The sequence below is a fragment of the Astatotilapia calliptera genome, chromosome 19, assembly GCF_900246225.1.
Source record: "Astatotilapia calliptera chromosome 19, fAstCal1.2, whole genome shotgun sequence".
NCBI classification, from domain to species: domain Eukaryota; kingdom Metazoa; phylum Chordata; class Actinopteri; order Cichliformes; family Cichlidae; genus Astatotilapia; species Astatotilapia calliptera.
This window is the reverse complement of record NC_039320.1, coordinates 8,839,078-8,866,679: the sequence shown is the minus strand read 5'-3', so window position 1 is coordinate 8,866,679 and position 27,602 is coordinate 8,839,078. Positions and strand designations below refer to the sequence as shown.

The window sequence follows — 27,602 nt, the reverse complement described above, 5'->3', positions numbered from 1 at the left end:
CCTCATGTGTGAGTCACATGACACGCTCTTTAGCCCTGCTGCCTCTGACCCTCTCAGTGACCATAATCTGTACTACCTGAGTGCACGCAGAATCCATTTAAGGCTGCACCATCAGACAGCATTTACTTTATTGATGACTATTGTAGAATTTTGATTACATGGAGTATATAGTCACAGAAATATCAGAATATCAGGTTAGTGGTTCATAAAAAAGGTTTTAAGTCGTATATAGACAGTTTATAGCATAGTTTTGTTAAGATGCAATATTGTTCACTATACACGAGCAGATTCTTCAGTAAGATGGGCAAACACAAGATGACAGTCATCTTAGAGGAAGCCGAGCAGCTGCAGGGCAACAGATATGGAGAGAATGATGACTCCGAAATAGCCAATGTAGCCGTAAGCACCGTTCATCCTCTTGGCAGGATCTGCAATAAAAAGGACAAAGTAAACATTGATCAAATCAGGATTATACGAAGAAAACGAGGCTAAACTTTTCTGTCTTCTCTGAAGTTCTGAACACATGATCATTTAAATGTTTTGCTTCCATTAATAATGCAGATCATTGACTTCTTAGCTTAGTAACTTTTCACCCATATGTTATCAAATGTAAATGATTAAACAACGTAGATACTGAGCAATAAAACTGCTCAGACTATCACAGGGCTGTAACTCTTGCAGCACCTGGACTTCAGCTCTGAACATCTGTCTAACTGCCATATCATGCATATTATGACATGGCATAATTGTAGACACCAACCCAATGTAGACATTACTGATTGTGGTATTGATTAGGGGTTAATACTAACATAACTCTGTATTTATTAATAAAATATTAACGTGAGTGTATAAATTTTACGTATCATGACTCCATTCACTTAATTTCAGTCTTACCTCCTGTGTAGTAGCCCCAGGCATAGGAAAACCTGCTGGTCACCCAAATAACCCCCAAGACAGATGCTGACAGCTGGTTAGAAGTGCACACAAATAAGAGTTAGAAAGAATGGAGGAAGTCAGGAGAGTTTCCAGATGAGGGCACAGCTGCCCCTCACCAAAGCTGCTGATATAAAGTACACACAGAATCATCACATTACTCATGAATTCAACTTAAATATAGATTTAAACTACTTTTATTTTATTTAAATATTCCTGTTGTGCTACTTTCAGCACATTATAAAACAATATCCTAAAAATATAATGAATTATTAAAGATATGACCATCCAGCAGAATATAAAGTACAATTACTTCTACCTGGAATATTAAACACAAGTACACATTAACGAATCGATAATTATCCAGTTTGGGTCCTACACACCACAGATTCACACATTGCATTCATATCATTTTATTTTTATATCCCATCCTTTCTCTTCTGTTTATCCTTATCAGGGTCACAGGGTGAGAGACAGGGTACACCGTGCCAGTCTATCACAGAGGGACAGACAACCATATGCACTCACATTCACATGGGCAATTTAGAATCACCTATTTACCGTACCCCACTAAGTACATGTCTTTGGACTGTGGGAGGAAGTCGGAGGCCCCGGGGAAACACGGGGAGACCACGCAAACTCCACACAAAAAGACCTTCTTGCTATAAGGCAACAGTGCTAACCACCATGCCACTGTGCTGCCCTTTTTTATATTATTAATTAAAAATGCCTTCATTGGGTTTGTTAAGGCATTAAAAACTACCGGGTCAAGGTCAGAAAAAGATTGCAATTTTGGTTAAAATAACAATCGCTACATGTGCTGAAGCCCTTTCATGAGGTATTTCAACATTTCACCGCTTCGTCTGGAAAACCATCATATAAATATATGGTGATTTGTGTCCATGAACATACATAAAGATCACGTCTATTTATTTATTTGAGATCATTTACCTCTATTCAAACACTCCCCCTACTGTCATAAGTGTCTAAATGCCTTCTTGTCTCTCTTTCTTTGTCATGCACTCTCACAGGTATCAGGGGCTCTAACAGGTTCAGTGAGGTCTTTGAGTAACCGCTGGTCTTTGGCCTGGATCATTACTAACAAACAGTTATCAAATAAAGTAACAAACCAAGCATATGCACAGATTTTTTTCTAAAAAGAAAAAAAAGAGACAGAGAGTGCTCCACCAGAGTCTCCACTCCACAGATGAGTCTGATATGTGCACTGAATTTTTTATATTTAGTAATCTGCTACAATAATCTGTTTTTCAAAAGCACTGAGCCTGCAAATACAATTCTTCTGACATCTTTAATTGTGCTCACTTCAGCAGCTACAAACATTTCACTTCCTCACTGACATCTCATTATCGACCACTTAAACTTTCTGTAAACTTACTTTCCTCTAAGGATCTTCCCGCTCTCTGCACATACATCAAACCTGCCTAACAGGATATTTGCATGCTATCTATATATCGTAAACCGTTCTTATGTGATCTGTAGTGAGATATCCCAGATTTTTAACCTAATTAACATTATTAGATTTATATTTTATAAACTCTGTTTATTTATGACCATAACTTCTGTTTTACTGTGCACCCCCAATCCACCACAGAGAAAAAAAGTCGTGGACACACCCCTGTGATCGAGGAAAATCTGCTTATTCACTCTGACACTAACGTTTGAACTAGACTGTTATCTGGAAAAATCATGCCAAAGTTCACGCGGGCGTGTTCCTGCTCGGCCCCTGACCCACTGCACTAACACAATAAATGCATAAAACAAAAAACTTAGTAGTGAAGACTGATTTAAGTGTATATGATCAAATTTACCGGGTAAACAAGAGCTGCGATGGTCTGGAAAACCAGCCACTGAGGGTACACTTCCAGGGTGTTCTGATGCGCCCTCTGGATGCAGTTAAAGACTTGCTCCTTGTCGCTGTACATGGTGGGATACTGCAGAATAAACAGCGTGAAATAAGCCCGAGATGCAAATAAAAATCACTTCAGAGCGTGCAGTGTTCGTTTTTCACTTACTTTCACGTTGTACTTCTTTCTGGCTCCCCCAACCTTAACTGCCAAATACCCCAGCATGATCCAGCTGTACAGGTACGTGAGGATAACATATCCGAAGTTGGATGGCAGCACGGTGAGCGGGTCCATTTTCAGCCTGCGATCAAATCAGGTGAACAGCGAGGTGTGCGCACGCTCCGCTTTTATAACGCAGGAAAGAGGAGGAAGCGACAAAGTAAACAGTACTGCTAAGTAGACGTTACATAAAATTTCGCGAGATCGCCCGAGACTTCCTTTATTTGCATTTGAAATGCATTCACGACTTCACTTTCTCCCAATGACGGTACAGTCGTTAGTTTCTCCCTTTTAAGCCCTAATCAAATACAAATTATAAGCCTGCAGGCTTACAAGATAGATAGATAGTTTGTAGGTATAGCGATATAAAATTTCAGATTTTATTAAAGGTTCTCAAAGTTTAGTCTGAAAAAGTTTTTGTTAGTATGTAAAAAATTTGAGACTTATGGGGTCATTTTTTTTTACAGGAGAAAAAAGTTTCTATACCACATCTATGCAAATACAACTGCTCCGATTTTGAACCAAAAATAAATTAATAAATAAATTGCAAAGCATAACACTTTCATAGCTATAACAATTAAATAAATGCTGTCTCACCTTTTATAACTTTAATGCGTTTAATGATGCTGTACAAAAGGTGATCTTCATACCACACATATTAATAGTATGTATCAAAGTACATCGGGATGGGACAACAGTTTAAATTACTTTTTAGTATTTGAGTAATTTAATAAGCATGGGAAATATCCAAATTAAGTGTTCAAAGCTGAAAAATAGCCTACATTTAATTTCCTTTTATACCATAGTCAGCTGGCAATTTTGAGAAGACAAGAGCAGGACGCAAAAGAGAGCAGTCAAGAGAGGCACGTATTTCATGCTGATAAGGACAAATCCAAAATTACACAAGTAGCAATGCCAAGGAATACACATATTCAGAAATCACATGGAGCTCAAGCTCAGGAAACCCAAGACACACAATTAAATGGATAACACAACAAAGGGTGCAGAAATGCTCAGGTGATATACACATACAAGAAGTAATGACTGAAATAGAACTAGGAGTGTAATTAAAGATAGCTGAAAACAATGAAGACAACAAGCCGAGGAAGTAAAACCAGACAAGTTACAGGAGACCAACAGCTACTGAAATAAAACAGGAATTAAGACACAACAAAACACAGGGGAAGACAGAATCACACAGAAGCAAAGTGAAAGACAAACAGAGCAGAGACTGATGTAGGGATGGTAACTAAAAGTAATGTGTGTATACCAAAACCGCAACGCTAGAAAATGAACCATAAAGACAGAAAGCATCACAAAATAAACAAGACTTGTAAACAATAACCCCATGAATAGAACTCTAAATACTAATTTGAACGTAGACACACAGAAAATCCAAACAAAAAGATAACATAAAATATAAGACATAAATGACAGACTGTAGAGATTCCCTCAGGGAGGAATAATTAAACAAAAGTATTGTTAAGGTTCGGTTCACAGTTCTGTAAAAAACACAAACATGAGTCCTCCTCAGAAAGGAACCATAAATAAAACTGTGTCCACCACTCAGGGATCATAACATATTGGAATAAAAAACGCTTTGAGTGCTCAAGTTGAGTAGAAAGGCATAGTATAAGTACCAGTCAATTTACCAAATTCATTTTACTCTGCATCACAGTCCAAGCAATGATTCCAACACTCAGCATCAACATCAGGGAATATATCACAGTTTGAATAGAAAACCTCCACCAGTTAAATGTCTGTGACACAGAGGAACAGGAACAAATCTTGGTACTCTGGGTGTTTGAGCTGTTTTCTGATAATACAATGGAGAGAACTTTAAAAAGTGCATTTTGGGTAAACTTTCATCCTTATGTATTCCAAAAAAGGCAGCATATGAAAGGCATCGTTTTAACCTACAATTGTTACCAGACTCATCTTCTAGTCCTCCATCTCATGATAGAGGAAAATCCTGTATTTATAACATAAATAAACATCACATTTCACTTGGGCTTTTATGAGAGAGCAGGGAGGTTGACTGGGTCGTTAATGAAGCTGTAAGGTTGTGAAATTATTTGCATAGGAAACAGACAGTAGAGGTGTCAAGCATACGGTAAATGATTCCTGCCAGTGATAACAACCTCCTGACCTCTAGAACAGGGGTCACATGCAGCTCCTTGGGAAAATAAATTATCAGAATTTATTTGAAGTGTATTTTATTTGTGTCAGTTCTTTTTTTTTAAACGTTTTTTTAAATTGTAGTTCTAATTTTTTTATTTATTTATTTTTTTGTCTGTGAAGGTTCTCATTCATCCAGGTCATCGTAGTCAAAGGAGCTTGCAAAGAAAAGCGTGTGGACTTCTTTAAGTTGCTTGAAGATGTTTCACCTCTCATCCGAGATGCTTCTTCAGTTCTGAAGCTCCTTTGACTATTTATTTTTTTGTTGCTCAAAATAAGCATATCAAGACTTTCAACCCCAGGGAGGCCAAGTATGGAGAAATGTCAGGAAAGAAAAATATCTGAAGAAAATGAAACATTTAATGATGCTCGGGCAGATTCATTTCAGAATCATCAATCCCTAGGGGAAATTATTTTGGTTACAGTGCTCCAGTATAAACAGTAACAAAGAAAGACAATACACTAAGTAAGAAATAGACACAATATATACAATATATACATGACTTATATAGATATAAGTCACTTATTGATAAATAGCTGAATAAGAAGAAGAGCGTGTGCAAAAAGGGTGTAGCTATTGCAGTATACAGTGTCTTAAGTGGATGAGTTGTACAGGGAAATGGCCACAGGCAGGAATGATTTCCTGTGGCGTTCAGTGGTGCTTTTTGATACTCAAGTCTCTCACTGAACGTGCTCCTGTGACTGACCAGCATGTCATGGAGTGGGTGGGAGGTATTATCCAACATTGTCTTTATTTTTGGACAACATCTGCCTCTCCGACACCACCTTAAGGGAGTCCAGCTCCATCCCCACAACATTACTGGCCTTACAGATCAATTTATTGAGTCTGTCAGCATCAGCGACCCTCAGCCTGCTCCCCCAGCATGCAATAGTGTAGAGGATTGCACTGGCCACAGACTCGTAGAAAATCCTGAGCATTTGCATTTACTTCTGATCAGAGTGGCCCACCAGTATGCCTAATTTGTGTAGAGAGATTGGCTAACAATAAAATGTCAAATGTCGCAAGACATTTCCAAAATAAAAACACAGCCTTTGCAGAACAATACCCGGAGGGAGAGAAATAAAGCTGAAGAACTGAAGCGGAAGGCTGATCTGAGGAAAAATCAGTTGAAGAAGTGGATGAAGTCTGCAAATTCAACTATGCAAGTTTTATGGCCATTTAGCAAATAGTCAAGCATGGGAAGCCGTTCACGGAAGGAGAATATATGAAAGAATCATTCATTAAGATTTCAGAATGGGTCTTCAACACCTTCTAGACTCTAGAAGGTGTTGAAGACCCATTCTGGTTGAAGACGCAATGATAACTCCCATTCAGCTGACTGATAATATCTTAAATTCAATTACGCTGGATGGCCTTAGAGAATGTAAGCAGATTTTTAATTGTCTTTTGTCACTTTAACAGCCTTCCTGCTGAGAAAGACCTCAGTCATGGCCTGACAAGCAACGGCAAAGTACAAAAAGCCAAAAATAAACCATTAAAATACAATTTAAAAAGCCAACAAAAACAAACAATTATTATTCCACTAAAAACCATAAAACTTATTGGGTTTATACTATTAAATGTGGAAATAGTGAAATTTGTCATTTTTTATTTAAAATAAAATTTCTCTTTTATGTAGGACAAAGTTTGGATAATTAGTTTCAAGGCCTTTTTTGAAATTTTGTTTTATTTGATTTACTCTTAAGTTTGAAGATGTGTGCTGACTGGTTTCTTTGAGTTTCTGCAACATTCCTTTACAATGTAGAAAAACGAATATAATACTGAAATTGCACCTTTTTACCCAGATATTTGAGTTCTTTAGACTGATAGAAAGGGGAAAAGACTTGATGGCCAATGCCCCCCCCCCCCCAAAAAAGCGAAAAAAAAAAGAAACAAACCAAAACAACGAACAATAGGAGGACAAGCCAATGTGGGTGGGGTAGACGTTACAAAGAGGCAAAGCTAAATGAATAACAGAAGAGAGATTAGCAAAATAAAACACGGGCAATAGTGAGGAGGGAAGATAATGACGCTGATAGGGAGACATCAGAAACATGGGAAAGTATCAGTTACTCAACTCAACAAATACTCAACAAGAACAAAGACACATTTGATTGAGTTATAGCAGCTGAAGCTTGGCCCCCCAACATGTTTAAAGGATTTCCCATCCCTTATCCTAAAAGAAACCTCGACTGAAACAAGCAGCTATCAAAGTAACCCAATACCAAAAGACCTATAGCAATATATAACATTATTTGAAAGGATAGGTTAATGCAAATCATTGCAACTCTTTTTTAGTCCAACAAAATGGATGATGCTAAGTAAGAACTGGGTTAAAACAAGTCGTAAATTTGTAATATCAAAATAATTCCTCTGCACTTCACGGATTCCGTTTTCTTCCCGTATAATAAATGCAGTTAAATTTGAAGTATTATGTAATCCATCTGACCATTTACTGGCTGTTTATGTTGAGTATCAATGAAATGATATGGAGAATCACACTGATGTCTAGTCTATGTTTACTCACCACTCAAGACTTGTAATACAGCAATAACCTGCTGATGCTGTGATGCATCTTTTATCCCTTTATCAATGATAATGCTGCAGATATAATGTAATCTTTCAGGTCTATGTGAATTTTCTAGAAACTCCAAACTGCCCCCCTCCCTTCACCTACCGCATCATGCTCTGCTATTTGCTGCAGCAAGCTTTTGTTTAAATGCAATATAATGAAATCATAATCATTGCCGAATTCATTTGTAAACTCTATCCTGCACATAATACACTGAATACATCCATCCTAATCTTTGCTCGGTATCAGGATTAAACTCCTCTATAAATAATACTTAAATAATAGCTTTTACTGCATCTCAGAACTGCGTGTGCAGCTTTTTCTGCAGCACTGAGGCCTTCAAAACACAAAACCCTCAATGCGCCTTTTTCTCAGTGGGTTTATCGGTCGCCCTGAACGATTTGATTATTTTCACCAACCGTATCAGTTACCCGCTGAATCGGTTTCTTTTACCTTGTTTTTAACCTATACTGATTGTAGAAACACAAATATGGCACGATTCATAAACAACGATTAAAGGAAGAATGAATATTGCGGATATTTAAAAAAGCAGAAGCCGCTAAAGGGAAGATAACTCGACTTATTTTGTTCCTAAAAAGAGTCGTTAAGCCCGCGAGTCATTCAAAAGAATCCAATCGTCGCGAACATCACGTGAATGGAAATTTCCAGAAGCAGGTTTAAAGCCCGCTGCGGTCTCTCCCCGCCTACATTAGAGTGACGACGGTGGAAGAGTGAACTTCGAGGAAGACGCTACGGTCGCTTTTTTTCCTGAGCTAATTGGCTACAAACCAACAAATTCGAGCATTTTGAGTTTCTCTGACAGCTTTTCGTCTTTTGATATACTTCTGGGGGGCAACAATTTCCCACAGCGTTTGCCCTTTGAATCGACTTCAACAGAAAGAAGACCTTCTAGTTACAGTCGAACTGGTAAGACAAACATCGCCGTTGGCTTTATTTTATTTCTAAGTTAGAGTTACACGAAACGGTTTCAGATTAAAAACAAACAAACAAAAAAGGTTGTGACTAATGCAAATTGAGTGATGTGGATAAGTTATTATTTGCGAATGTTGCTCAACGATGGAGACGCGTTAGCTCAGGGTTACGTCAACCTGGAACTTTCCAGTTCAAGCCGGTTTAGCCGGTGAGGTTACACAACACTGCTTTGCTCACTAGGGGCAGCAGAGTGGTTATGCAACGGTTATGCTGTCTTTTAATAGACTTTAACCGCTGACACACGTTTCTAACACAGAATGTAACTTAAAGTATTCCTTTTATAAGCTGTTTAATGTTCAGGGAGCAGTTTTTAGTTTTAGCTTGCCTTGAAATGTGATTTACCAGTAGTCTGCAGTCGCGTTTTGCTCTAGGGATCTTTCTCTCTAGGTCATTGAGAAAGTGGTGGTAATGCCACATTAAAAAGACTTCGTTCCAGTAAAGTATTTAAAATTACTGAGGCGTGTTGATCACTTAACACTAGATGTACTAAACCTGCACAAATTTGCGTAACTTCCCTCAATCCAACACCTACTAGAATTACTGGCTTTTTTATTTTCTGGTGCAAGTTCTGAGGTGTAAATCACCCCTGCTGAGATTTTCACAGGTCGTCAGCTCGTTTCTCCTCCAGCTTTTGTTGTGCCAACCACCCATTATCCTTGAGGTCTGCAATGTGCCAGGCCTCAAGGATAATGGATAATGCATTTGTTTACTCAGAGTAGCTCAGATCCAAGACAGGCCAAACCTCTGTGTTACAACCGTCACAAATGTCTATAAAATATCCCACACATTGACTGATCTGCAATTATGAAAGGCACACATTCACACCTTCCCTGACTCTCAGCACAGATCTTCCATTATTCCATTGTGACTGTGTATGTGTATGACTGGCATTGCATTACTACAGCACAGCGCTGTGCATAAATGCAGACCGACCAGGCGGGAGAATCACACACACATCAGGATGGCCTCCATATCACTGCCGGATATGGAGGCCATCCTGAGACGGAACAAGAAACCAACATGCCTCCACGGAAGAGGAATATGTCCACAGTGCATCTCCTTACTTGGGAAAGGACCCCAGTGATCAGAAGGGAGAGAGGCTGGCAGAGAACGTGGTCATGAAACTGTTTTTGTTTGATGGGAGAAATGTCACAATGGACAATTTCTTTACTTCACTGTCACTGTCGCACAGACTGCTGCAACGCAAAACGACGTTAAGGGGCACAGTGAATAAAGTCTGGCGTGAACTTCCTCAACTTGCGCGGATGTATTCCGTAAGAGCAGCAACACGCAGGTGGCCAGTAGCGGTTTTCTGCAATATACTGGACCTGGCGGTGGTGAATGCCTACATTTTGTACAAGGCATGTACAGGGTGGTCAGGCAAAAGAAGATTGTTTCTGAGTCTTCTAGCTCAGGAACTTCGTTGCCGATTCATACAGCACAAGGAAATATTAGCACAGAGGCAAGCTGCTGCAGCTGCTGTGCCAGGGACTGTAAAGACAACGCAGTGCCAGGTGCAAGAGAGCCGCAACGGGAATCGCAGCAGGTTTACCTGTGCAACATGTCAGAAATTCACCTGTGCCAAATGCAGGGATGATGGACACTGGGTCTGCAAACGCTGTAAAGTTTGAAACACTGAAATAAAACAGACTTGTGTACCCATATATTGTGAATGTCTGTCTTTTGTATCGATTTGGTAGGAATTTCTGAAGGTTGTAACAGAGGTTTGGCCTTGGATCGGAGTAAACAAATGGCAATGTTGCGCACGCAGCAAATCGACATTAGTCCCACAAGTGGAAAATCTGCATTGTTATTGCAGAAAAGTGGACAGTGCAAGACAAAAGCAGCAAAAATAAAAACTGTACACAGAGCACAGTATAGAAAGTGCACTATACAAACGTCTGGAAACATAAATATGGACGTGTGTGTGTGTGTGTGTGTGTGTGTGTGTGTAACTAGACTTTATGCATGTTATGTAAGTTGTGGCTATATAAATATATGTACTCTGTGTGTGTGTATGTATGTTTATGGACAGGCATGCATGAGAAATATTGCACATAAAAACTACCATAGTGTATTGTAGGTTGCAGGTAAGGAAGGAAAGTAGCTTTGCAGGTAAGGAAAGACCAGAATCTCTCCTGGTTGGGGGGCAGGGGGTGTTTGCACAAAAAAAGCAGGAGAACAATGGAGCTGAAGGCCTGTGAAAGCAGGGTGTTGGGTTCAGGGGAATTTATGCAAATTTGCGCAGGGCTAGTAAATCTAGTAGTAGGGACTTGCACCAGGGGAGGAGAGAGGGGGAGGGGAAAAAAAGCTTAGTAATTTTAGTGTTCTTGTCGTTTTATGCAGGTTTTCTTTTCTCTTTCCAGCCTTTGACAGAAGACCAGATAATGGCCAAGGGAACAGGCTCTCATTCCGAAATGGCCCGTGCTCGCCAGAGCGATGGCCTCAATGTGATCTTTGACCAGAAAAGCCCCAGGTCATCCCGATCCTATTCCATATCCCGCTCTGTGTCCAGGAGCAGCTATGACAGCAGCCACTCCTCAGGCTCTTACAGAGGGCGCGACAGACGCAGACGCTATTACAGATCATCGTCTTCATCGTCCTCATCTTCTTCCAGGAGCAGGTCTTCTCGCTCCAGGTCACGCTCCTACCCCCGCTGCCACAGACGCTCCTCTCGCTGTCGATGTGACGACCACAGCAGACGCAGCAGAGGTCGTTCTAGTCATTCCCCACCCCGCTGTTACAGGGCCCACACTCGCTCATTCAGCCGCTCGCCAGCCAGATGCTCGCATCGCAGACGGTACAGGTCTCCCTCCAGGTCCCGCTCAATTTCCCGATCCAGGTCATCCTTCCGCAGGTCCAGGGGCCGCGTGAGCCAGTATCGATGCAGATTTTCACAATCCTCATCCAGGAGCCGATCCCGATCTGTTGGACGTTCTGTCAGCCTCAGTCTGTGTGGTAAGCTCTGTAGTTGATGTCAGTAGAAATTGGCAGCAAGCAGTAATAATGCTCGTATTAAATGTCTTCATTTGGTTTGTGTCGAGCAGATAAAAGGGAACTCCTCGAAGCTGCAAAGGCAAACGCCATGAAGATTCTGGGAGTGGAGAAACTGGAACTTCCTGAGAGTGTGAAACCAATCCTGTCAGAACCCGAGCGTGAGCCAGAGAAAAGGGTGAGACACGGCTCCGAAAAGACCGCAGCACAGGTGAGTGTGGGAGGAAACGTTACCTGTATGTGGAACCTGCCATTCACTGAAGGCGGAGCTTTTAATACTCTAAAGACTTTGATGTGCATTTTCTTTCCATATAAAGACGAGGGATATGAAGAAGCTTAGAAATATCTCCTGTGCACAGCAGTGCTCTCTAACTTTTAATCACAAGGTAGAGGTTAATGCATTGTTTTTAAATGATTCAGCACTCAGACTTTATAGCTGTGACTATATTGTGGTCGGTGTTGTTGACTTTCCTGTCTTGTTTAACCTTTTGGACCTTGAGGGGAACACATGCTCTTTATTTATTCCTGTCTTCATAGATGACATGACAGTGGTCTCCTTCACTCATCGGCACCTGGGATTAAAGGGCTGTCATGTGACTTGGGTGATAACAAAATGTACTCCTTGTAATCTTCACAATCTGCATTTTCTCCACTAGAGGCCAAATAAATGCAAATGTAGATGTCACATCTCACATTTTAGATACTTGCTAATTACACACATAGATGCAGCCAACTCAGATGTATTATTACTGATTCACCTTGTAGAAAGGAAGTAAAAATTTGATATTACAAATGTATTTATGCTTGCAGTTGAAGTGGGTTGTTTATTTAGCAGAGCCCTCCACTCGCTGATGGAGCGCACGTGTGTGGACTGCATTATAGAGCTAAAAACAGATGAAGAACTCCTCTCCATATACCAAAGATAAGTTGGTACACATGGTGTGTGCTAAGGGGCTGGGAAAGCTGCGTGACCACCATTCTGAAACTGTATATTTTTCTTTTTATTATTATTTTTTTATTTTATTTTTTTAATAATTTGTTTTGAGATTCTGTTTCAAGGTCTTACCTTGAAGCTTGGATTAAGTGTTTGGGGGTTGCATGAGAGCTGTAGTTTGTTGAAGTTATACCTACCTACGCAGTAGAAAAGCTTAACTGTGTTAGAAGCAGTTAATCTAATATGACCTTCACAAACTGTCAAAGCTCACTCTGCCTCCAGTTTGGGGCTTGTGAGTAACTACTTGTTGTCCTTGTTTTTCAACAGGGCACACAGGAGGAGCCTGATGACGTCTCCAGCCCAAGGTCGTCCCAGAAAGGAAAAATTGCTTTCAGCATTAACGTAAGTGACCTAAACTAAAGTGAGTCTTCCTTTGTTTCACACTGCTCTGAATCACTCGTGATAATAAAATAAAATAAAAATTGTTTGTTTTCAGAACTCTGTTGCTAAGCCAACAGCTGCAGCTCCTCCTACAGCAAAGGTAACTCCCCGAGTGGACAGCGTAGAGCGTAGGAAGCCCTACGGCCAGTGGATCCCAGTCAGATCAGGCCAATCCTCGAGTGCACGCAAACATACCTAAACCCTCACTTGCGGGGCAGAGCACATGGACACTGTACATGCTGTATATACTGTACATATGAGATGTTCACACATCGGTGTTTTCTTGCAGATGTTAAAGATTTGTGGGAAGAAGTGAAGAATCGTTCAGGTGGGATTATTATTATTTTTTTTTTGTTTCCTTGTGTTTTTTGTGATGTTTATAAACTCAATAAAGTTATTTCACATAATACTTGTTTCTGGACGTCCTTTCATACGTGAAGATGCAGCAGTGCCAAAGAGACTTGTGTAATTTCTTTTTTTCCCCACTTAAACCCCCAAGGGTTTAGTAGTTGGAAATCAGCTGGAAAGTGACCTGCAGTATCTGAAATAGCCACATGGTGTCAGCATTTCCACTGCCTGCAAGGTTGGTTATATAAAGGCCTGCTTCCAGAAGGTTCCTGACCTCAATTGTCAGATCTGATTTGTTCAGCTGATTCAAGCAGTGGTAACGCAGATCAAAAAGTGCATCTCCAAAACCTTGAACATTAAAATTAAATCTTTTAGAACAGTTATTGGTAAATCTGTACCTGTTGTAACATGACATGACACTTCCACTTGTTCTGTTTTAGCCCAGGTTAACACCTCTAGTTATAATGCTGTACATTTACTTGACTGGGCCTGACTTCACTAGATTTGGCTTCCAATGGGTAAGACATTTTTGTAGTGTAGTTTTTCTTTTACACTGCAAAGGGTGATGGAGTATTATCACCCTGCAGGGTAGGCACCATGGGCAGCCAACTTTGAATGCAAAAACTTTCTTAAGGGGATGTTCTTGGAGCTACATTTTAAATAGTGGTGTTGGAGAACAGTTCAGGATGTGCCTAATGTATTTCAAAGTATGTTTGCACATGTATTTAATATTTTTCCTGGAAAATATTAAATACAATATAAATAGCAGTGCGATACTGGTAAATCTGAGCTTGATACTAAGATATTCAAAGGTGGATTCACCGCTTTGAGCGCCTTACTGCCAGACTAAACGTCTCTGGCTGTAAGCTGACTTGTAATTGTGATTAATGACTGATGGGAGATACTGCTGATTACTTAGTACTGACACACAAAGCAAGCGTTGAGCTTGTTTTAACAGGAAAAGGTGAGAAGACAGGTTTATCCTGACATTTCTGCGTGACTCAATGATCCCCCACCTTTATGAGCAGACATTGGCATCAGTTGTGCCTTAGTTTTAAATCAGTATTGCTTTATAGGACACACCAACTGTCGGTTGGCCGTGAATGAATCAAAAGTGTCAGACACAACTGAATTTATGCAACGTTTCTACAGCCAGTGTCCTCAGGCTAATCAGATAAGACTTCTTAAACCTGAACACCAACAGCAAGTCAGATATCAAAAGGAAAATCTGAAGACTTCCCCTGCTTTTCATCAGCAAAACATAAACATGCATTGTGTTTAAGAAGATCTCATAAATTTACTTTAAGGGTCTGACTCATCCAAATAAAATAAATTTCAAGTAAGGACACATTTCATGTCATTTAACCCTTCTGGCTCTGTCCTGTCGCTGCTTATCCAGTAGAGGGCACAGTGACCCTACGTTCAGGCATGGAAAGCTGTTTGCATGTCTGCTCTGAAGTCACAAGGCTTTGTGTTCACATATCTGCTCTGGGGAAGTTAGTGGCAAGATGCAGATGATAAAAGCGATAAATTGAATTGCTGTTGCTCCGTGTCCCGTTCTCTTCGTGCACCTACGCTGAAACCCTGTTGGCTGACATTCTGTGCTAAACATGCCCCCAAAGAGATTCAATGGTGAGCTAACAGTTCATTCTCACGCTCAAAATCGCTCTCGTCATGAGACCACACACAGAAGCAGCCACAGGAAAAAAAAAAAAGCACAACAAGTGTGCAAGATAATGAGATAATTGGAAGTGGTTTATTAAAAAATAAGAGTTCAGAGACAGACTTTTCATACTGTACAAGTAAAACAAAATTTTTTTACATATGTCAGCTCAAAAACCTGGCAACACTGCATTTTCGCTCATAAACACAGAGACTTTAAGCAAGAAGGAAAAAATAAAAAGCGAAGCTCTAAAGTGACCTGACGCTCTACACCGCTGTGCCCCTCTCCAGGTTTTGCTTGATCTCTGCTGTGTATTTGCCATAGAAACGCTCCGCCTTCTTGTTGAACTTGGCGTTCCTCTCGTTGATGTAGTCGATGTCGGCGTCGTCGTTGTAGGCCCTGCGTCGGCTGTACTTGGACCGCTTCTCAATCCTGACACAAAGCAAAAATAAAAGCAGCTTAGAGACATTTTCATAAACTGGCGTGGCCTCCAACTGTGGCAGATCCAATAACAATAACTGGCTGCAGGCAATAATTTGGAAGCATGCATTTTTAAATTTGGCAAGCCGAGTGGCGATGGAAAACCTAGCGCACATACTCGGAGGAAAATACTGTCAATTTGTGAGCTCCTACTCCTCATCCACCGTGTCTTCAAAGCATTGTTGTGCGTCATACCCTGGCAACCGAATCCTTGTCTAATGCCCTGCAGTTGCATCTCCAACACAGTCCTTCGACTGTCTTAAATATAGAAGAGCTTGGGGGAAGACCGGGGTAAGAAAAAGGTCAAAGATTTCTGGAGGAAAGAGAAAACCTTCAGCTGAGTGACATTAAAAGTGAGTGAGGCAGAAGGTACTGTTAGACCTCTTTGTCTCGCCACCTTAAAGTAGCCTCCAGTGTGGTTATCATAAAGCTTTGCAAAAGCATCACACCATCTGTCTGACATTTAGCCGTGCACACAGGCTGTTCAGGTTTGACAGTTCCCCGACTATGACCCGGTTCCACCATCACGTGACCTAGTCGGTCACTTACAGACTGGCCAACACTCATTTAATCTGCGAGATCTCCGAACTTTATTCAACACAGTTCTGTCTGAAAGTTCTGAACTGAAAACATCTGCAAGGCTCTGCAGGTCTGCTGGAGAATTTCAAGGGAGGAGACATCCAGTCACTGGCTGCAAACAATTTTCAAAACACCCCCAAAAACCAATGTCATATTTGAACATTTGAAATACATAAAAGCATCATAGCTCATGGATGTCACATGTGATGTTATGATTATCATATCAAGAACCAACGGTCACTTATGAGACGAGCAATGGCTCGGTCACATTAACACAGGGTGGCAACTTTGTTGCTATTATGAAACACTGGTGGTTTTGTTGTCACCGCACTGATTTTTTTCACATTCGGAGACTGACTACAAGCAGCTGCAGCAAGAAACAGGTCACCCAGAGGCTGAAGACGTTGCATGCTCGTCAGTGTGAGGCAACCCATCTACAAACAATCGCAGTTGGACTTTGTACAGTCATGGAGTTTGTACAGTCATTTCACCAACGGGTGCATCTTGTTTTTGATGGATCTCAAGTGATTGAAACTACATCACGATTTCTTGAGGCATTTTCGAAGTTCTGTTTCAAATCTCTGAGGTTCTGGAAGTTTGATGTGACTTTCTGTGTCTGAAGACAAGCAACAAATTTCACATTTTTTAAAGTCAATTTCTGTATTATTACAAACAGACTGCATGTAATTGACCCTTTACTCATGGGCTGTAAACAAACAAACTTTGTCTTATTACCATAAAAGTTGCTTTGAACACGACACCTGGTCCCAGTCTTCTGAAGCAACTATTTTGCAGTATCTTGATTGTGCTCCGGTCTCCAACCACTGTTTTCCTCGGTGTGACTGCAGCACAACGGAGCTTTCATAGGCAGTTAGCAGCCCGCTGCTTGTCACCAACTTATTGCTCAAACTTTCTTGTCAAATTGCACAACCAATCACCTCCTCTTCCTGGCATAACAAGACGTGACCCTGCCAGCTTGGTTACGGTTATGTTCAGTTTAGCAGGTTGAACTTCCCAGTATTTGAAAACTCAGTTTAAACCTTGGTCAGAAGGTGGCAGATAATGAACTGCCTCCTATCCTCATTTGGACCAGAATTTATGGTCCGGGGTTGAATTCTTCCACTCAGAGATTGCCTCCCATTGCCTTTGCTTATCTTCACACTGCGTTTGTGGTGTGCCAGCATTGGGAAGCAGGGATTTAACTGACATGAACCCACGGTCATCCTGAGACAAAACAAACATTTTGTGCAGCTTTGATGGTGCAAACCAATCATAATAACCAAGCTTTAACCAAATCAGTGCTTGGCTTTTCTTCCACACTGCCACAGGTGGATAAAATTCTGTTTTACGTCACATGCTTGATTTTGTGTAACCACAGAGCATCAGTGGGTACAGAGGTTTATCTTAGCGGTCTGCCCCGTGAATCAGGCTGGTGTAGATATAAAATTAAGAGATGGTCAGAAGTGGATAGGGAACTGCTTTCGTGAAAAGTGTGACTTACTGTTTCTCAACATCCTCCACCATGCGGTCAATGCCATCCTTTGTGGGAACATGGGTGCCGTAGATCAGGCTATTGGACGTGGGGTGGAAGTCCTCACCGCTGTGGAGCACCAGCAAAACAATTAGAAATGCATAACCACAGATAATCGGCACTTTAACATTCCTAAATCCACTTTTCTATCCCATCATTGTGATTATGCACATCCCAATGAGGGAAGATGATGTCGCTTTGGGGCCAGTCGTGATGGTGCATCCTTCATGGTTCTGCATGTGGCGGCTTTTACAGTCTGGAAAACACCTCCAGGGCAGTGAATTCCTCTCTGACCTTGGTGCGCATTCTCCACATTAAAAAAAAAAAATCTTTAAATTATTTCTGGAGTGTGCAGCTAAGTTAACATATCGCCCAGGGAAAATCGGGGATATGCGAATTAATATACAGAAAATGCTTTGCACACACATGATGGCGGGCGTTATAGATCAATATCACCAAGCTTCATTTTCTCAATTAATTTTACTTGACTGGAAATTTCACAGTTCGGGTCACAGAAAGACCTCCTCATGCATCATTTTTATTACACTGTTAGAGGAAATTCGTCAAACTAACTCCCAAGGACATTTCTTCATAATTTGAGTAGTCTGTGTAACCGGATTAATAAAGACTCCAGAAGTGCTAGTCAGTTAAATGTAATATTTATTTTAATCAACGTACAAAATCTAACTTGCAACATACGTTAGTTAATAATAATTGGATAAACTCATTAAGAAGGCCAGCTCTGTTCTGGGATGCACCTTGGACCCAGTGCAGGTGGTGGGAGACAGAAGGACTCTGGCCAAAATAACACCTCTGATGGACAGAGTCTCCCACCCCATGCATGTAAATGCTGCTGAACTGCAGAGCTCCTTCAGTGACAGACTGCTGCATCCTTGATGCATGAAGGAGCGTTTCTGCAGGTCCTTCCTCCCTGCAGCTGTCAGACTGTACAATCAGAACTGCTCCCAACAAACACAGATGTTTACATCAGCGCTGTAACTTGCACTATTTTATCAACCGATTCACACTATAACCAGATTTTGCCTCTTAACTTCATTTAATTTTATTTAATAATGGTACAGTACTCTGTTTTTGGTAACCATTGTCCTTGATGTAAATATGTAAAAATTGTTTATGTTTCTGTTCTGTGTCTTGTATACTGTTTGTTTGTATATGTGTCTTTCTTGCTGCTGTTATACCCAAATTTCCCCATCTGGGACAATTAAAGGATTCTTTTTCTTCTTCTTCTAGTTTTGGTTCCAAGATGCAGTGATGCCCTTAATGGGGGTTTTACTACAAAGATGCGCCAGTAGTAAATCTGTAAAACAATGGGCCTCGTTTTTGTCGCTCCAATTCCCTGTTTGCTCCCTGTCACATGGTGATGTGCCAAAAAAAAAAAAAAAAATCAATGTCAGCTGCCATTTTGGCGTTGCTTCGGCCAGTTTGCACAATTTTTGGTAGGAGATTGATGTGGTGGTATTGTCCAAGCGACAGCAACTATTGCTATACTGCAGCGACTTCCTGTGTGACGACGATGAATGCCAGTGGAGGGTGTACTGGGAACGCAAACGTCCCCAGTTCTGTGATTTTGAGTCTTTGCAAACAAGTTGGTGCCTTCCAGGCAAACTAAAGAAGCTTTCAAGTAAGGTGCTGTGTGCCTCTATATCTATACGTTCATATTTCCCCTGCCAGCAGCCACTCACCACCTGGCTGGAGAATACAGAGGTTGCTTGGGGTCTGACAGAGGCCCAACTCACCTTTCCTCCTTTTGCTTCTCGTAATTTTCCATGTCTGGCCTGATCTGCTTGGTAAGCCTCTGGTACTGCCGGAACTGGGCTTCTGCATATCCTGTAGTCCATCATGTGTGCGTTTGTGTGTGAGAGGAGGAAAGGAAAAAAGAAAAAGAGTTATAATTAGTGGAACAAACAGCAAGCAGGCACGAGGCTCAGCAATCACAATCTGCGGCTTGTTAAGGAAGACTGAAGAGGCATCTCTCCACCTCAGCCCCCCCCTCCCTTTTTTTTTGAAGCCCCTCTGCTGATTATTTTCTCCCCAGAGGTTTTAATTCAGGGGAGGTTTTGATGCCACACATGGCAGCCATATTTAGGAGACACAGCAAATGTTTTTTTCCCAGCAGATTAAAGCAGGAGCAGTCTGACACGGTAAGGCCAGGATCTGTGTTCACAAAGCTTCCTGATGCTAAAGGTTGTTCCTAGTCACAAAGATCCTGGTAAAGATAAAAGCTATCCACAAAGGCATTCACCTTCTATTCCAACTCTTCCAATAGGAGCTACACTAAACCTTGCCATCACTGAAAAAGTACAGATGGTGTGATGAAAAGTAACGGCTACCAAACAGTCAGAAAAATCCAACCAGCACCAAAATGGACAGAAAGAATGGTACAAATAGCAAAAACAAGCATTTCCAAATGTAGGGAGCCAAAGCTGGCTCCCTACATTTTGCTGTAATGTCGGCTCAAAGCATCTTTCATTCATCTATGTCACTCGAATTTTTTGTGATAAAGAAATTGGAAACTAAACAGAAGACGAGAATCACGGTGCACCACTTTCTCAAGAGTAAATTAAGTTAAGTAAGTATCTAGTAAATGATTGGACTGAGGCTCTTTGGCGTGACAAGAGGGTTGCCCACGGCTAAAATAAAGCTGTTTGATCTGATCACCTTATAACATCTGCAAAAGGATTCCTCAGCCAATACAATCATTAGACGTGGTCTATTTTTACACCGTATTAAACATTGTTCAGCAATCATGCTGGACGTTAAAGAGGATGAGAATCATGCAATCAGATTAGAATTCTTTTAGGATTCAAGCTAAATAAGGTGGTGCTGTTAGCCTGAGCTTCAAACTTGATTCAAACAGACATTTTTTGGTAGGCTGGTGACAGTCTGGCTCTTCCAAAGAATACAGGTCAGCTGCAGAGTTTCTGTGTATGCTGACAAAAAGTAAATAGAAGGGTGTGCTCCTAGTCTCCTTAGAAAGACCTCAGAGAGGTCTTACATTAGCCTAGAAAGTACCAACAAGAGGAATTTCAGCTTATAAGTGATTTAGGAATTTTTTTTATAGCAACTCTGAGCAAAGAACGGACTAAAAATGTTACATCCATTAGGAGGTGAAGCTAACATTGTTGCTAAATATGACATATTTAACTAAATAAATAGTGGAAAAAAATATCTTAGTCTTGGACATAATGAAGAATCACTCGCTGATATTTGCTTCTATACATTAACTCAAATTTCCAGGAGAAAATCATTCAGCTTTTACCAGCACACTGAAGTTCACTGCCTGTAAAAGCTTTTTTAAGTCTAAGATGTGAAAATTAAATGCATCGTGAGTGCTGTGCAACAGTCTATGATCACTCTGCTGGTTAAATCTGGGCAGACCTGTTACATTTTTCCTGCTGCCAAATATTTTACTGACACCTTAACATTACCGTGTAGGCGAATATGAGCAAATCTTTTATGGGATCGACCACAGATTTTTGTCGCTGTTCACTATTTCCTCTTTGTTTTTTTTAAGTGCCAGCGATGACACTAATACAAACGCAGGGTCATGTTGTGGCTAGTTTCTACAGCTTTGCAACCACTGCTATTATGATGGCATGTTTAACCAATTAGTCTAATAACCACACTATAAAATGTTAGACTGCACAAGTAGATGATAAAGTCATCTGTCACTCATCCTTCTCCGACTCAACTTTCTAACACATTTTTTGCCATTAATAAATAGAAGAATAGAGTCATTAGAAAATAATCTGCATCTGTCTTTAGTGGAACAACCGACCTGCAAATCCTGTGTCGGGATTCTTTTTCTTCTTTTTCCTCTCCCACCTCTCTGCATCGTCAGCAGTGATGTCCAGCAGTTTCACTCTGTTATAGTCCTCCCCACGAGCAGCACACTCCTGAATCAGTAATCGATACTTAATAATCAGCTCAAACTGGGAAAAATTCAGCTGCACCACCGCAAAACTTTTAGATATTTTGATTCTAGTAAATCCAGCATAAAACTGCCACAGTATTTTTGGGTGATGCGATAACACGTTATGTTGTGCTACATAGAAGAGAAACAGAATTTTCTGACAATGCCTGGAGGTGATTCACTTTAGACTTTGGGGCAACTGCACTAGTGATGATATGAGATTGACAAGGATGCAGTTAATACAGCTGTCGTGGATACCTAAAAATCACTTTAAGAGTCCTGGTGGGGATTTTGCATGTTCTTCGGTATGATTGTATTTAATTAGCCTGAAATTAGGACCAGTATATCAGTACATCCAGTGTACCAACCCAGGACTACAGAAAAACTGAAATACCTTTTTCTTGTCATCTTCAGCAAGCTCCCACTCCAGTCGGGCTTTCTTAGCCTCCCAGTTTGAGGGCAGCTTCAACCTCTTGTCTTCCTCCACGACCTCCTGGTGATTGAGCTTACGTGCTTCATTCTGCAGTGACAAATAACACAAATGACAGGTTTGGGGAGAAGCTGCATGAAAGAAAAAAAGGGAAAAAACTAAAATACAATACACCTGTAAACCTCTATACCTCATTTCATGGGTCACACCTGGCCCAATTTGATCAAAATGGGTAAGAAAAGTAAGAGTAACACACAGTACTTATCTTTAGAAGATGTTTACAGAGACATCTTCTGTTATAGTACATTAACATATCTACTGTTGGAAACCTACAATTCAATAACAATGTGTTTTTAACTTGTCGTTCAGTCCTACAATTCCCCAAAACACGCCTTTAGAAGTTAAACTTTCAGCAAATAAGCTTTTAAAAAAAACGGGGGGTTTTTGTGGGTTTTTTTTAAAGCTTATTTTGTGGCAAAATTTCAAAGCAATATTTAGACTTGGCAGGTGATTCTTTATGCCCTGATTACTCTCCAAATGCACTGGGGGGTGTTATAATGGCTGCATGGTCCTGATGGTCCATTGCTAGTGATACCAGCAGCCCAAGTTTAAAAACATTATTTCCTTACTAGAAGAAAAGTTCTTCTCTTGTAAACAAGAACTGATGAACAGCCTTAGATTTTCTTTTAAAAAACAAATATTCAACAGCAGATCTCACTTTATCCACATTAATCACACCATCACGACACTAGGAGCAGCAGTGCGTTTGATTGAAAAACTGGGTTAGTTAATGACCTTACTGCAACTGCCATCCATTGGGCCGGTGTCACACCAAAAAGTGATTGCTGAAGTCTCTATCTGTGATATATTTGCTTATATTAACAAATATACTGCAGTGAGCAGGATGTGTTAGTGAGTTTTATATAAAATAAAGAAATTACCTGCTTTGCAAACATCTTTATGACTGCGTTATTGTCACTACCCTGTATGATTAATCAAGTCCTTTTTTGCCCAATCTTTATAGAGCTGTTGTGCTTGTGAGCTTCTGCTTTGTGACAGGAATGTTTTTTCGGGCTCAAGATGATTCGATATCATTCGTGAGAGATATGTTTGAGATATACTGGTCATATTCAAGCTTTGTTTTTCACATGCCACTGGTTTGCACACTACAGTGGATCGATTCCGGCCTTTGGGACCCCAATTTGCTGACCATGCGGTTAAACATGAGGTTTCTGTGATTTTACGATACATTTGACTGAAGCTTTGAAGTTAAACAGCTCACCCGTTTGAAATGCAGCTCTCGAAATTTTCGCAGTCTCGCTTCTCTCTTCTGGGACGTGACGGTTTCAGTCGGCTCCTCTTCGGCAGTTGCAGCAGACTCCTGCTAACAAAGACAGTTATCAATACAAGTAAAACGTTTTAATTCAAACTGTTCAATGAAGAAGAGACGCCTGAGAACAACTGACAGTCAGAAAGCTAACGCTTATTAGCCGCTAAATTCCCGTTAGCCTCGTACACAAAACACGACATTTTAACCAACAAACACGACGAAGAAACACAACTTCTGTCAGCAAAACGACACATCGCAATCTAACGAGTTACATCCATCTACCGTATCCACTATCCATAAAAAAAAACCTCAATAAAATACAAATAACAAGGAAAAAGCGCTAACCTCGCTACAAGACGCCATTATTGTGGTATTGATGCGGAAGAAAACAGGAAGTTCAGCACTAGCGCCGGATATTACGTACAAGAAGAAAGCAACGCAATTACAACAACAAAACGTAAATAAAGCAAAGATAATCGATTAATTGCTGAACATCATCGGTTCATATAACGGCAGAAATCAAATATGATATAATCTCAGCTCCACTTTCAGATCATCAACTTATTTTTATTGAAATAAACAACTTAACAACTAAATTTTAATGGACGAGTCACTAAACTTAATAAAAATAATATAATAATATAATAAAAAGTAATACAAATAAATAAATAAATAAAATACAGAATTTATAGAATACAGTTATTATACAAAATTCACGTAGGAAGAATTGATGAAGATTACGAACTTAGAAAATAGTTTATAAAAGCTCCAACAACATAAAAAAAGAAAATCTATCATTAGAAGAACAGACAAATCTAAAAGATTTACAACTTAGGTATAAAAACATTTATATTTCAAGGGCTGAAGGAGCTTTTATTAATTACTGAAAAAATGGCTAGAAAAGGAAGAAGAATGTATCTTTCTTAAACTTGAAATAAAAAGGAAAAAAATATTTTTAAATTAAACGTCAAGAGTAATATAACTGAAGACCATATTCAAAATTCTTCTTTAAAAACAAAATCAGTGAAAAACTTTAAGTTACTCCTTTTATGGACTCACTTAACAATATTAAATAATCATGCAAAGATTTAAGGGGAAAAATTAAAATTCTCCTGGCACAGATGGATTAACTGTAGAGCTTTGTAAAGATCTTTAAGAAGCTATCTTTATTTCTTTATAAAGTAAGCACAGAAACTGGGAAGCATGGGTCACTTACCTCTATAGTGACTCAGGGACCAGTGTTGGTGTTATGGATGGGCCTCAGGGGTCCAAGCCCATCCAGTAAAGTCAGTGTGTCGTTTCAGCTGAATGGTACTCAAACACTTCAACTATAAGTTATAGTGACTCATACAATTTGGGTGATGAAAAACATGAACACCCATATCACTGATAAGTGCCGTGAAATCTCAGTTTAATTATTTAGCTCACAGTAATTCAATACTTTTGCACCGGTCATGGAAACCAGCATGACTGAGTGGATTGGTCGATGCAGGTCGCACTTTGGGAAGTACGACTTCTGTCTCTTTGAAATCAAAAAGAGGTGATTTTAGGTTGTGCAGCTAGTTTGAAAGCATGACCCTACTGAAAGCTGCAAAGCAAATTGAAATGTGTTGAAGATATTATGAGCTCACAGTCAGCTGTCCTAGTGTGAGTGAGTTCATAGATCCACTTCTGGTCCCATTATCACCAGTAAGCTGGCAGATGATACCACCCTATTTCTAAAGGATGAATATGAGACTAAAGATGCGCTTTATTAGACCTTCTTTTTTATATGATATGTAAATATCTTAGAATGTCTTTAGAAACAAGTTCAACCCTCTGATGAAATCAGTTGAACACAGTTTTAGTTTGTGACTCCACAGACACCCATCTGTTTTAGGGAGAGCTTTAATTGCAAAAGCAGGAGAGTTTTTGCAGACTGTTGCATACAACACCAGTTTTTTATTTATTTGGAAAAACCATAGTATTAGGAAAGCTGTCTTAATGAATAAGCCTGATAAAGGTGGAATCGTTGCCTTTGATTTTGCAAGTCTTTATCACTTCACTTTTAAAATCCAATGGTTTCAAAATCTCATTAAAATCGGACCTTAAAATCTTGAGAGTTTCCCATGAATGGATCCAAAATGTTAATATGATGATCTCTGAGTCATTTAGTCATCCCTTTCGCCTTGTGACATGGAGTGGCAACATGCTGGAAAGTGCACAGCCGGTCACCAAATTGCTCCTGAAGAAACTGATGCTTGTGGATGATTTTAGTGGTCAGACCTTAAAAAGCCGAAACCCACAAACTGAACAACGTGGCCCTTCGATAAGAGATGAATGGCTCGATCATGCAGCATGCCACAGAGGTCAACTTGGTAAGTACAGCCTCTTTGCATACACTTGATTTATTTAATGAAACTAATTGTTCTTCACTCTATCACAGAAATATGTAAAAAATAATCTAAACGTAAACTGATATTAACTGTATGAAACAAAATTTCAAGCTCGATCTTTTTTCAAACATTGTCGTGATAGCAAACATCTCACTTCATTTTATGATAAAAGATTTAAAGTAATTTGAAGAATGTTTTGTTCTCTTCCTGTGTTTGCGGATTTTCTTTGTTATCTACACTCAACAAAAATATAAACGCAACACCTTTGTTACTGCTCCCATTCCCCATGGGATGGACGTAGAGACCTAAAATTCATTCCAGATACACAATATAACCATCCTTCCCAAACAGTGGTCACAAATCAGTCCAAATGTGTGGTAGTGGGCACATCTGCTATATTGAGATAATCCATCCCACCTCACAGGTGTGCCACATCAGGATGCTGATCTGACATCATGAGTAGTGCACAGGTGTACCTCAGACTGCCCACAACAAAAGGCCACCCTGGAATGTGCAGTTTTGTCTCACAGCAAAATGCCACAGATGCCACAAGCAATGACGGAGCGTGCAATTGGCATGCTGACAGCAGGAATGTCAACCAGATCTGTCGCCCGTGCATTGAATGTTCATTTCTCAACCATAAGCAGTCTCCACAGGCGTTTCAGAGAATATGGCAGCACATCCAACGGCCTCACAACCGCAGACCTCGTGTAACCACACCAGCCCAGGACCTCCACATCCAGCAGGTTCACCTCCAAGATCGTCTGAGACCAGCCACCCAGACAGCTGCTGGAACAATTGGTTTGCACAACCAAACAATTTCTGCACAAACTGTCAGAAACCGTCTCAGGGACGCTCAACTGCATGCCCGTCGTCCTCATCGGGGTCTTGACCTGACTCCAGCTCGTCGCTGTAACAGACTTGTGTGGGCAAATGCTCACATTCGATGGCGTCTGGCACGTTGGAGAGGTGTGCGCTTCACGGATGAATCATGGTTCACATTGTTCAGGGCAGATGGCAGCTGAGAATGTCCCAGTTCTTGCATGGCCAGCATACTCACCGGACATGTCACCCATTGAGCATGTTCGGGATGTGCTTGACCGGCGTATACGACAGCGTGTACCAGTTCCCACGAATATCCAACAACCTCGCACAGCCATTGAAGTGGAGTGGACCAACATTCCACAGGCCACAATTGACAATCTGATAGACTCCATGCGACGATGTGTTGCACTGCATGAGGCAAATGGTGGTCACACCAGATACTGACCGGTTCTTGGTCCCCAGACCCCCAATAGCGCAAAAAACTGCACATTCCAGGGTGGCCTTTTGTTGTGGGCAGTCTGAGGTACACCTGTGCACTACTCATGATGTCAGATCAGCATCCTGATGTGGCACACCTGTGAGGTGGGATGGATTATCTCAATATAGCAGATGTGCCCACTACCACACATTTGGACTGATTTGTGACCACTGTTTGGGAGGGATGGTTATATTGTGTATCTGGAATGAATTTTAGGTCTCTACGTCCATCCCATGGGGAATGGGAGCAGTAACAAAGGTGTTGCGTGTATATTTTTTGTTGAGTGTACGTATCATCTGACAAATGACAAGATGGCGCCGAGTATGGCAGCCTCGTCGCGAGCTCCCCCAAGCAACGGCTTTCTTCTGTGTTTAATTTTACTTTTCCTTTATTTTTTCACGAGCAGCACTTGTCTCCTTGTGTACGACCGACAAACCTTACTGGACATAAAAGACGGTCTTTCTTATAACTTTCCGGAGTTCAAGTTTTGCAACACGGA

The 27,602-nt window shown here is 40.6% G+C and overlaps 3 protein-coding genes across 8 annotated transcripts; 1 reads left to right on the top strand and 2 right to left on the bottom strand.

Moving 5' to 3' along the window:
• Positions 1–96: 96 nt before the first annotated feature.
• On the bottom strand, positions 97–3,199 carry mgst3b (microsomal glutathione S-transferase 3b). Its single transcript, XM_026152879.1, has 4 exons — positions 2,967–3,199; positions 2,763–2,885; positions 895–967; positions 97–428 (listed from the first exon to the last, which is right to left on the bottom strand). Exons 1-4 carry the CDS (start codon positions 3,090–3,092, stop codon positions 328–330), a joined length of 423 nt encoding a protein of 140 aa, XP_026008664.1. The 5' UTR covers positions 3,093–3,199; the 3' UTR covers positions 97–327.
• A 5,259-nt stretch (positions 3,200–8,458) lies between these two features.
• rsrp1 (arginine/serine-rich protein 1) lies at positions 8,459–13,539 on the top strand. 5 transcript variants are annotated; one of them, XM_026151689.1, is made up of 6 exons: positions 8,459–8,695; positions 11,128–11,719; positions 11,809–11,966; positions 13,017–13,091; positions 13,186–13,230; positions 13,420–13,539. In XM_026151689.1, exons 2-6 carry the CDS (start codon positions 11,149–11,151, stop codon positions 13,444–13,446), a joined length of 876 nt encoding a protein of 291 aa, XP_026007474.1. In that variant the 5' UTR covers positions 8,459–8,695; positions 11,128–11,148; the 3' UTR covers positions 13,447–13,539. The 5 variants fall into 5 exon arrangements, 3 of the variants coding, with proteins under 3 accessions (XP_026007474.1, XP_026007470.1, XP_026007471.1); XM_026151685.1 differs by having other exon boundaries at positions 13,186–13,539; XM_026151686.1 differs by having other exon boundaries at positions 11,108–11,719; positions 13,186–13,539.
• Positions 13,540–15,212: 1,673 nt separating this feature from the next.
• Positions 15,213–23,855, bottom strand: syf2 (SYF2 pre-mRNA-splicing factor). Of its 2 annotated transcripts, none has more exons than XM_026151691.1 (7): positions 23,771–23,855; positions 23,378–23,476; positions 22,060–22,185; positions 21,531–21,648; positions 19,489–19,579; positions 17,702–17,800; positions 15,213–15,573 (listed from the first exon to the last, which is right to left on the bottom strand). In XM_026151691.1, the coding sequence occupies exons 1-7, from the start codon at positions 23,786–23,788 to the stop codon at positions 15,408–15,410; spliced, it is 717 nt and encodes a 238-aa protein (XP_026007476.1). In that variant the 5' UTR covers positions 23,789–23,855; the 3' UTR covers positions 15,213–15,407. The 2 variants fall into 2 exon arrangements, with proteins under 2 accessions (XP_026007476.1, XP_026007475.1); XM_026151690.1 differs by having other exon boundaries at positions 23,378–23,479; positions 23,771–23,843.
• Positions 23,856–27,602: the final 3,747 nt, after the last annotated feature.

Bases quoted from the DNA above. Each gene is read 5' to 3' on its own strand.
- syf2 (XM_026151690.1), bottom strand. The intron at 22,186-23,377 runs GTGAGCTGTTTA...TTGTCACTGCAG, and splicing joins GAGAGCTGCATTTCAAACGG to AATGAAGCACGTAAGCTCAA. The intron at 15,574-17,701 runs GTAAGTCACACT...GCTTTGTGTCAG, and splicing joins GTGGAGGATGTTGAGAAACA to GATTGAGAAGCGGTCCAAGT.
- rsrp1 (XM_026151685.1), top strand. From the start codon at position 11,149: ATGGCCAAGGGAACAGGCTCTCATTCCGAAATGGCCCGTGCTCGCCAG. The intron at 11,720-11,808 runs GTAAGCTCTGTA...TGTGTCGAGCAG, and splicing joins TGTCAGCCTCAGTCTGTGTG to ATAAAAGGGAACTCCTCGAA. The intron at 11,967-13,016 runs GTGAGTGTGGGA...GTTTTTCAACAG, and splicing joins CCGAAAAGACCGCAGCACAG to GGCACACAGGAGGAGCCTGA.
- mgst3b (XM_026152879.1), bottom strand. From the start codon at position 3,092: ATGGACCCGCTCACCGTGCTGCCATCCAACTTCGGATATGTTATCCTC. The intron at 2,886-2,966 runs GTAAGTGAAAAA...TTTATTCTGCAG, and splicing joins GAAAGAAGTACAACGTGAAA to TATCCCACCATGTACAGCGA. The intron at 429-894 runs GTAAGACTGAAA...TTTTTATTGCAG, and splicing joins CTGGGGCTACTACACAGGAG to ATCCTGCCAAGAGGATGAAC.